The 9461-nt window shown below is 66.9% G+C and overlaps 2 protein-coding genes across 3 annotated transcripts; one reads left to right on the top strand and one right to left on the bottom strand.

Annotated features, from left to right (window-relative positions):
- On the top strand, window positions 1–3104 carry RASL10A (RAS like family 10 member A). Of its 2 annotated transcripts, none has more exons than XM_055147171.1 (3): window positions 1–702; window positions 1692–1816; window positions 2518–3104. In XM_055147171.1, exons 1-3 carry the CDS (start codon window positions 481–483, stop codon window positions 2783–2785), a joined length of 615 nt encoding a protein of 204 aa, XP_055003146.1. In that variant the 5' UTR covers window positions 1–480; the 3' UTR covers window positions 2786–3104. The 2 variants fall into 2 exon arrangements, with proteins under 2 accessions (XP_055003146.1, XP_004615579.1); XM_004615522.2 differs by having other exon boundaries at window positions 9–699.
- Window positions 3105–3257: 153 nt separating this feature from the next.
- GAS2L1 (growth arrest specific 2 like 1) lies at window positions 3258–8427 on the bottom strand. Its single transcript, XM_004615521.2, has 6 exons — window positions 8264–8427; window positions 6662–7319; window positions 5495–5602; window positions 5315–5411; window positions 5073–5238; window positions 3258–4568 (listed from the first exon to the last, which is right to left on the bottom strand). Exons 2-6 carry the CDS (start codon window positions 7298–7300, stop codon window positions 3539–3541), a joined length of 2040 nt encoding a protein of 679 aa, XP_004615578.2. The 5' UTR covers window positions 7301–7319; window positions 8264–8427; the 3' UTR covers window positions 3258–3538.
- Between the last annotated feature and the right edge of the window lie 1034 nt (window positions 8428–9461).

The following is a 9461-nucleotide window of genomic DNA, read 5'->3' as shown; positions in this document are numbered from 1 at the left end:
GGGGCGGGCGGGCGGTTACCTCATCGCCGCCTCCAGCCGACTCGGCTCACTTGCTCGCGCCGCCGGCTGGGGCGGCGACTCCGGGCGCCCGAGCGAGCGGAGGACGGAGGCACGGAGACGCCGGGAGCAGCCTCGCCCCCCGCGCCGCGATCGGCTGCAGGACCCGCGGCGCGCGGAGGTCGCGGCTCGGGCTCGGGCGCTGCAGGGCGGAGGCGGGGTGTGCGCGCGGCGCGCCGGGGCGCTTCTCCCCAGCGCTCCGGCACCCGCCCGGGCTCCGTCCGCCGTCGGCCTGCTCGGCTGTCGCGCTGCCTTCCCGCCACCGGCTTTGTCTTCGGGCCTGGCCTCCCCGGACCCCGCGCCTCCGGGGGCGGACGAGGAGCGCGGCGAGGCCGGGGCGCACCGGGCAGGGCGCGCGGGGCGCACCGCGCGGCGCCGGCCCATGAGGCTTCCCGGCGCGGGGCGCGGCGGCGCGCGAGGGCCATGGGGGGCAGCCTGCGGGTGGCCGTGCTGGGCGCCCCGGGCGTGGGCAAGACGGCCATCATCCGCCAGTTCCTGTTCGGCGACTACCCGGAGCGCCACCGACCCACGGATGGACCGTGCCTCTATCGGCCGGCGGTGCTGCTCGACGGCGCCGTCTACGACCTGAGCATCCGCGACGGCGATGGCGCTGGCCCGGGTCCGAGCCCGGCAGGGCCGGAGGTAGCAGCCCCAGGGGCGGGCAGATGGCATGTGGCCGTGTGTAAGGATGTGTGTGCGTGTAGCGTGTGGCCGGGCTGTGCGCCCTGCAGATGTGTGTGTCCCCGCCTGTGTTCACCTGCTGAAGGCGGAATGTGTATTTCGGGGTGTGTGTGTGTGTTTCCAGCCCTCCTCAATCCCCGAACCAGGCGGAGACTGGATGATGTTGCAAAGTGGCTTCTTCACTCCTGTGCCTCTGTGGCTGCCTGCCGGTGGGGTCTGGCTGCGGGAGTGGCGGAACAGGCTCGTTCCTTTGGAGATGGGGGTGGCGGGGGGAGCAGCATGCGTGCGTTTTGAGCAGGACCGCCGTGGGAGAGGCTGGGGGGAGCTTCCATGGAGGAAGTGTGTCATTCTCGTGATATGGTGCAAAGCCTCCGTTATGCAGATCCAGGAGAGACTTTTAACCCATGGAGCTAGAGGGGGCTGAGAGTCTTAAAGGAGCGAGAGCAGGCAAGATTTAGCAGGGCTTCCTGGAGGGAGTGGCGCCTGGCTTGGAACCTGGAAGCATGAAGTTCTGCTGAAAGGAAGTGGCAAACGCATCCGGGGGCAAGCCGAGCGTGTGCGTAGGTGGTGGGAGGCCTAAATGTGTCCAGCCGCAAGCACTCCAGGGGCCGAGGAGCGTGGGCTTTGGAATTCGGAGGCCGAGGTAAACAGCTAGGGCGTGGAGGCCGGGGCGGGGCCTGGCTCGAGTGGGTAAGCTGAAAGCAGGAGGAAGATGGGGTGCACCGCGAGGAGACCGAGAGCGACAGGGTGGCCGACCCGCCTAAGGCACACTTTGGGGAGCTTTCACCCGGTGGCCGAGAGGATATACAAGTTTTGGGGGGAGAGGTCCGAGAAATGCGGTGGTCACTGCCGAAGAACTAAGGCCGTGACCGGAGCGGCAGAGCCCCTGCAGAATATCGGGGCGCCAGAGTGGGGGGAAGAAGGTCCAGCAAACCCTGGCCTCCTGCCCGCAGGAACAGACAGACTCGAAGGACTGGAACCTGCAGGACACGGACGCCTTCGTTCTCGTCTACGACATCTGCAGCCTGGACAGTTTTGACTACGTGAAGGCCCTGAGGCAGCGCATCGCGGAGACCAGGTGGGGCCACTGCGTGGTGTGTGTGTGTGTGTGTGTGTGTGTGTGTGTGTGTGTGTGTGTGTGTGTGTGTGTGTGTGTGTGTGTGTGTGCGCGCGGCGGGGGGGAGGCTGGGGAAGGTGGGCAAGAAGGAAGCGTCTGCAGCCTGGACAGTTTTGACTACGTGAAGGCCCTGAGGCAGCGCATCGCGGAGACCAGGTGGGGCCACTGCGTGGTGTGTGTGTGTGTGTGTGTGTGTGCGCGCGGCGGGGGGGAGGCTGGGGAAGGTGGGCAAGAAGGAAGCGTTTGCCGGCCTTTGTCCGAGGTGGGTGTTTGCGGTGATTTGGCTCCCGGGCCTTTCGAGTCAGGCCTTTGTCCAAGGGAAAGTCTCTAGCCAGATAGTGGACTTTGGGTCAGAAGAGTGTGTTTGCCGGAGTGTTAGTACAGCAGGGGAGGTTGTTTGCCTTGCAGGCGGCGAAACCAGGTTCGATCCCTGGCATCCCATACGGTCCCCTGAGTAATCCCGGGTGCAGAGCCAGAAGTAACTCCCAGCATAGCCGGATGTGGCAAAAAAAAAAAAAACGAACAAAAACAAGGGTGTGTTTGCTGGGGGTCTCTGGCCACCAAAGGGGATGCTTCTGAGACTGTATACCTGCCGGGGCAGGGGTTTTCTGGCGTTGGGGTCCGAGGCACAGTGGCCCTCATTTCCATCTGGATCCCTCCAGGCCAGCAGGCGCGCCTGAAGCGCCCATCCTGGTGGTGGGAAACAAGCGGGACCGGCAGAGGCTGCGCTTCGGACCTCGGCGTGCACTGGCCACCCTGGTGCGCAGAGGCTGGCGCTGCGGCTACCTCGAGTGCTCAGCCAAGTACAATTGGCACGTGCTTCGTCTCTTCCGCGAGCTGCTGCGCTGTGCGCTGGTGCGCGCGCGCCCTGCACACCCGGCCCTGCGTCTGCAGGGGGCGCTGCATCCCGCGCGCTGCAGCCTCATGTGACCGAGTTGGACCGAGCTTCTCACGTGGGGGCGGGGCAGAGGACGGATACAACCCAGGAACCGGATTGGACAAGATTGTCCAACTTGTCTTGGATTGGATGGGAGCGTGACCTTGCTGATTGGAGGAGAAAAGTTCCCACCCCTGGGCGATGGGCCTGTCTTTGAACCTCATTGGGTCACCTTGAGCCTCTGTGGGTCAAGATCTTACTGGATGAAAGGGATTTAGCTGTGAATTTGATTGGATGCTCAGACTACTCTTAGTGCTTCATTGGAGAAACTTTAAGTCACACCTTTCAGGAGGCAATAAAGTGGAAACTGTTTCCAGTGCGCTGGGCATTTCTAGAATTGGGGCGCCCTGTGTGAATCCTGGAGGTTGAGCTTCCGGACATTGCCCTGGCAGATTCAATGAGGGTGGTCCCCAAAAACTGTGACAGTCCCAAGCCAAGGTTGAGTCCCCAAAAAGCAGACACAAGTGATTGGAACAAAACTTTACTGTCAGGCTCTGCAGGGCCAAAGGACCTCAGGAGTCCCCAGTGAACTGGCCCTGCCTCCTCTAAGGCATTCAATAATATTAGTTAAATAGCAACTCTGATCCCGCAACCGGAATGTACGACAGAGGTCCCATTGTGCAAGTGGTCCCATGAGGTCTGGTCCCCAAGAGGCAGCGGGGGAGGTCGGTTCCCTGATGCAGAGGGGTTAAGGCCACAAACGAAAAGGTTGATGAAATGGGGGGGGGTGTCTGGTGGCAGGTCCATCACATCCAGGAATCTGGCTCGGCCCTTGGGGTAACTGAGTGCAGGGCGTGCCAGGCCCCTGGTTCCAAGGGTCCAGATGGACGCCGGGGACCCCGAGGTGTGGGAATGCGTGAGGGTTTCCGGTCTGGCTGTGTGTCCATCCGGCCTCGTGCCCAGGTCCTCGGGGTTTCCGGGCAGGCCGGGAGGCTCCCAGGTGCATCTGGCCGGCCCGCCACACCTGGGCTGGGGCTGCCTTCGTCAGAAGAACTGGACAGGGCTGGGCCGCGAGCCCCAGGGAGTCCATTGGCCATGCGACCAGAGTCCCCAGGTTGGCCACACTTGCCAACCAGGACGCTGAGGGAGGAGGAGGAGGAGCTGGAGGAGCAGTAAGCTGAGTCGGGAGCTGGGTGTTCTGGGGCCCGCGCGGGTTCAGGGGCTGGTCCAGTGGGGGTCCTGCCAGCTTCGGCCTCCAGGGCCCGGGCGTTAGCCAGGAACTCCTCTTCCAGGCGCTGGAACAGCTGCTGCTCCTCCTGGGGGTCGAGCTGCAGCGGCGTGCGGAAGACGCTGGCCGGGGTAGGGCCCAGCTCCGGGCTGGGGCCAGACCTGGGAGGCCGGGGGGCTGCGGGGCTTCGGGCACGGGGGGTCTGGGGGCTGCTCCTCCCAGAGCCCCCCCTGCTCCCCAGCACATAGGAGTGCTGCCCGTCTCGGTCTCTCCGCACCAGCAGCACAGCCTGCTCGTCCCGGCTCTGGCTCCGCGCCCGCCGGGCAGGGCTGGGGGCTGGCGGCCGGGCCCCCCTGCCGCCCGGCACCCCCCGGGGGCGGCCCTGCTCCAGCCGGTCTCGAGACTGGCTGCGAGGGGCGGGGGGCCGTCTTGGGGAGGCAGGGGTGCTTGTGGTCAGCCGCCGGCCAGGCCGCTCCCTCGGGGGGCCCATGACCAGGTCGTCACTGCGGGTGCCGAGGGACCCACTCTGGGCGGAGGAGGCCGAGGAGTCGCTGTCCCCAGAGTAGCGGCGGGAACGGGGATGGGGGGGCGGCAGCTGGTCCCGAGGCCTGGGGCAGGGGAACAAGAGGGAGATGAGGCACCGGGGTGCGGGGGAGGGGAGGGCAGAGGTCAGGCAGGGTGGGGAGACACCTGTGGTGTGCACGTGGGGGGGGGGGCTGTCCTTCCTGGGGACTTCCAGGGAGAAGTGAGACACTGGACAGCAGCTTCCGGCTCCAGGCACCCCTCAGCCCCAGACAGAGGAAGCAGCCAAGCCTCCAGGGCCCTAAACTCCCTTCCCCAGGCCTCTGGTTTCCTGGGCCGGGCATGCAGGCCTGGTGGCCAGGCAGGAGGAAGCAGGGTTGGACTGGCCAGCACCCAGCCCCAGGGCCCGCCCCAGCTGTGTTGTTCCTGCGTTGCCATGGAGATGGGAAGTCAGGCCCGCCCCCACCCACGGGAACTTTTCCCAGAGTGTGAGTCACTCCTGGAGCAGAGCGCAGGCTCCTTTGTCATCTGGGCCAAGACCAACACCCCCACCTCTGTCCCCCTCAGTCCCAAGTCCTCCTGCCTCTCACCTGAGTGGGGTCTCGGGCCCCTCCTTGGAGCTGCGGGCGCTGGCGGGTGCCACCTCTGGCCGGGAGCCCCGCCGTTCACTCCCAGGGACGGGGCTGGCAGCCCGGGGGCTGTGGGCGGGTGACACCCTCTGCGGGGAGAAGGTGCTGGCTCTGGAAGGGCGGTGGGCTGTGGGGAGAGAAGGCGGGTGGGCCGTGAGGTGGGGGGGGCAGACAAGCTCCCTGCTCCCCCACACGGCCCTGACCTGAGGAGGAGCAGCGGCAGGGGTCGTGCTTGTCCAGGTAGTGTTCCAGCGTGTCCCAGCCACCACCGACTCGGACCATCACGTGGCTCCGAAGTACCTGTGGGAGCCCCGAGGGAGCAGGTCACAGCCCGCCCGGGGCCTGGGGCCGCCGTCTGCCCTCGGGGCCGCCCGCCCGCTTACCCGCACGAAGATGAGCAAACTGGAGTCTCCCACGCGGTACTTCCCCTCCGAGACCTTGATCATGGGAAACTGGTCCGGGCAGGTGCAGCGGCCCAAGATCTCCCTGACCTGAGTGCACCGTGGAGAAGGGGAGGTGAAGGGTCAGACTCTCCCCACCCCCCTGATTCATTCCTTTGGCAGGGCCCGGGACCCATCCGGGTCTCATGCAGGCGAGGCACGTGCTCCACCACTGAGTGGCATCCCCTGGCCCTGTCCCCCGCTTCGGGGACCTGATGTCAGCAGCTCTAGGGTCGGGAGGAAGGAAGTCCTTCCAGGGAGCGGGGGGCTGGGCAGTGTTGCCCAAACTCGGGCCGGCCTCCACACTTGACCTCTCCCCCGCGCTCCTTCCCCTTTGGCTGTCAGGGCTGCTGAGCAGATCTGGGGGGGGGCTGTGGTCCCCCTTCGCCCACTTTAGAGGTGGGAATGCTAAGGCAGCAGGCGGCAGTGCCTCAGACACGGCGTAGGGGTGCTCGGGCACACTCGGGCCGCTGCCTTGCTGGCTCCCAGGGGCCGCCACAGGCCTTCAGGCTGGGAGCTGCCAGGCTGGATGTGGGCAGCCCCGCCCGCCTGGAGCCAGACGCTGAAATGAGCAGGCAGAGCAGGGAGGGAGTGACCCTGAGCCGGGGTGCATGAGGGGGTGGTAGGGGGGTCAGGGGCGGCCTCTGCCCACAGCCATCAGGCTCCCCGCTCTGGGATCGGGACATCCTAGTCCCCATCTTAAGATAAGACGGAAACTCTGGGCCTGGCTGTGGGAGTATCGGGGACACACAGGTCTTGGGAGCAGAAGCGGCAGCAGCAGCAGGAGGTCCCTGCAGGCTCTGAGCCAACACACACACACACACACACACACACACAGACACACACACACACAGACACAGACACACACACAACTGAAGGCCCAGTGTTTACCTGGGGCCTGGTCAGCACTTTGGGAAACGGGCAGATGGTGCCACGGGGCCCTTCTCCCATGCCGGGTGCCCGGGGGGCTGTGTGACTTTCCCGGGCGGCCTTTCCGGCCCTTGCCGCTCAGGCTGTGTCCCTTTTCCGGGGGTAGCGTGGGGAGGTGGCCCGGCAAGGTCAGGGCAGCCGCGGAGGGCTCCCCCGTAGGGGGGCACTGGCAGGACTCACCAGCTCATCGAGGTTACGCAGGTCACTGGGCGTCATTCGGGGCCCGCGGGCGGGAGCCCCCGGGGCTACGGCAGTTTCGGCCAGGTCCTCCCCGGCGGCGGCAGTGGGGGCCTGGGGGGCGGGCGGCGTGGCCCGCAGCTCTCGCTCGATCTCCTGCTCGAACTGCACGAGGCGGGGGGCCAGCAGGCCCAGGCGGGCCCCGCGCCGCGCCACCTCCAGCAGGCACAGCACCACGCTCTTCTCATTCTTGCGCAGGACCAGGTCCTCGGTCTCGAACATGAGCACCTCGGGCACCCCCAGCTCCCCGCGGCACCAGCCGATGAAGGTCGCCACGTTGTCGCGGGCCATGAAGGAGCCGGGCACCACACCGTGGGCCTGGAAGGCCACCCCCCGGGCCGGGCGGGCCGCGGCCAGCGCGCGGGCAGCTTCAGTGACGGCGTTGGCATGCTGGCACAGGGTGGTGCCCGTGGCCAGCCCCGTCAGGAAGCCCTCGCCGCCGCTGGGCAGCCCCAGGCTGTACAAGGCGTTGAGCCACTCGGCCAGGTCCTCCTTCATGGCCTCCACGTAGGCCTCGCTGGAGCGGAAGGGTCGCACGCTCTTGGCCGCCGAGCCCGCGATGCCCGCCACTGGGTCCGCCATGCCAGGGCCAGTGGAGTCACTGTGGGTGGGGGACACAGGTCAGGACCCAGCAAGGGCACACCGCCGGCCCCTGCCTGTCACTTCAGGCCAGATGGCCACACTTCAAGCACCAGCTGTGGCTGTTTCCTCATCTGTGAAATGGGTCCAAGATTCTCTTCGGGCAGGAAAGATACAGTACAAAGGTTAAGGTGCTGGCCTAGTATGTGGCTGTGGCCAGTACTACATCTGGTCCCTTGAACACCACCAGGTGTGGTCACTAAGAGTCAGGTGTGCCCCCCCCCGGCCCCCCCTGGGGAAAACAAAAGATTTTCTTTCAGGCTGAAGAGATAGGCCTGCAGGTAGGGCGCCTGCCTTGCATGGGGTCCACCCGGCTTCGATGTCCCGCACCCTGTATGGTTCCCGGAGCACTGCTGGGGAGCACTACTGAGCACTGCAGTGTGGCCCCCAAACAAACAAGATTTCTTTTTCCTACAGGGCGCAGTGGGATGGTTTTCAGAAATGCCTTCCGTGTTGCAAGAGTTTGCTGTTGGGCTTTTTATCTGGGGGAGCACGGGGACTCAGCGCCCCGGCCCCGACCCCTTGGGGAGATGAGCTGCATCACACGGGGCCGGGGCGACCCCATCTCCCGGAAGGTCCCGGGGCCTCCCCGCACCGGCCGCTTCCCGGAGAGCAGATCATTGGAAAAGCACCCGGAGTTAACGGCGCAGACGGCGGGGCGCCGGGGCCAAATCCGCTCCACTTTACAGATGGGGAAAGCGAGGCACGGCGGGGTCCGGGGTTGGCGAGGGCCAGGCCCCGCCTCCCCGACGCGCTTCCCCAACGCCCCGGGCCGGCGCCGGGGGGCTGCGTGCGCGCCGCCGGGCCCGGCCCAGAGAGGGTACGGGCTGCCCAAGGTCACACAGCCCCGAGGAGGGGAGGCCGCGGGCCCGCGCCCGCCTGCGCGCCCCGGGTCCCCGCGCTCACCTGGCTCATCCCGCGGCCTCGGGCAGCATCGCCGCGGCGGGAGCCGGAGCCGGGCCGGGGCGCCGCAGGGAGGCGCCGCCCGCGCCCCGCAGATCCCGGACCCGCAGCCGCGGCCTCGGCGCCGCGTCTCCGCCTCCCTGGAATTCGGATCCCGCCCGAAGGGGCGGGCGGGGCCGTGCGCTCTTAAAGGGGCCGCGCGGCTCCCGGGCCCCGGGCGGGCGCGGGGGCGGAGCGCGAGTGCCCGGACTCGGCGGGGCGGGTCCGGAACCGGGTTCCTGGGCAGAGGCGGGACCACGAGCCGCCGGGACGCCGCCTTCCCCACCCAGCCCGTCCTCCCGCTCCGGGTCCCCTCCCGGGAGCCGCTGGGGAGGGCTTTGGGCCCTTCTGATATTTTGTTTTTGCGGAGCCGGGGTCGGGCCCTTTTAATCGCGCGCTGCCCGGGGGCGGGCGGGCCCGTGGGCTGTGCCCGGGATGAGCTCAGGAAGCGATACGGGCCGGGGGCTGCCGAGTCACCTCCGGCAGGAGCGCATCTCCGCGGCCAGATGCTTGCAGGAGGCCGCGCGCCTGGTGCAGCGACCTTCCTCCCGCAGTGCAGACCCGGGGAGAGGAGGAGGAGAAGGGCGAGGAGGACGAGAACGGGGAGGAGGGGGAGAAGGGAGAGGAGGGGGAGGAGGGGGAGGAGGAGGACGAGGAGGGGGTGGCTTACTCTGATGGCCGCTCCGCCGGTGGCCCTTCATGGCTCCACTCATTGTTTACACCCGAGATTAGGAGACCCATTTCACCGGGGAGAACGCTGAGGCCCCAAAGGGGTAGGCAGATCACTCGGGCCCTGGTCAGTCCCGAGCCACTTCAGGTGGCACAGAAGGCTTAGTGGCCGCGGAGAGTGGGGTGGGAGGGCTCAGTGGGGAAGGGTTAACTCCCTCTCTGGCTCTTTTGATTATGTTTTGCGGCCACACCTGGAGGTGTGAAGACCTGCTTGGGGACTGAGCATTTATGGGATGCCGGGGATTGAACCCTTGTAGCCACGTGCAGGGCAAGCGCCCAACCCTCAGTCCTATCTCTCCAGCCCCGTTTTTTTTCCCTCCTAAACTTCCCCGGAGAGGCCGGGCCAGGTTGGAGGAGGTCCCTCAGCTGTCTGGGCTTGGCTGGGTGACCAGGTAGGAGAGCGGGCAGCGGAAGCCACCGGGGCGTCCACGGA

This window comes from Sorex araneus, chromosome 9 (genome assembly GCF_027595985.1).
Source record: "Sorex araneus isolate mSorAra2 chromosome 9, mSorAra2.pri, whole genome shotgun sequence".
In the NCBI taxonomy this organism is placed as follows: domain Eukaryota; kingdom Metazoa; phylum Chordata; class Mammalia; order Eulipotyphla; family Soricidae; genus Sorex; species Sorex araneus.
Note: the sequence above shows the minus strand (reverse complement) of the source record. Positions and strands in the feature narration are given on the sequence as shown.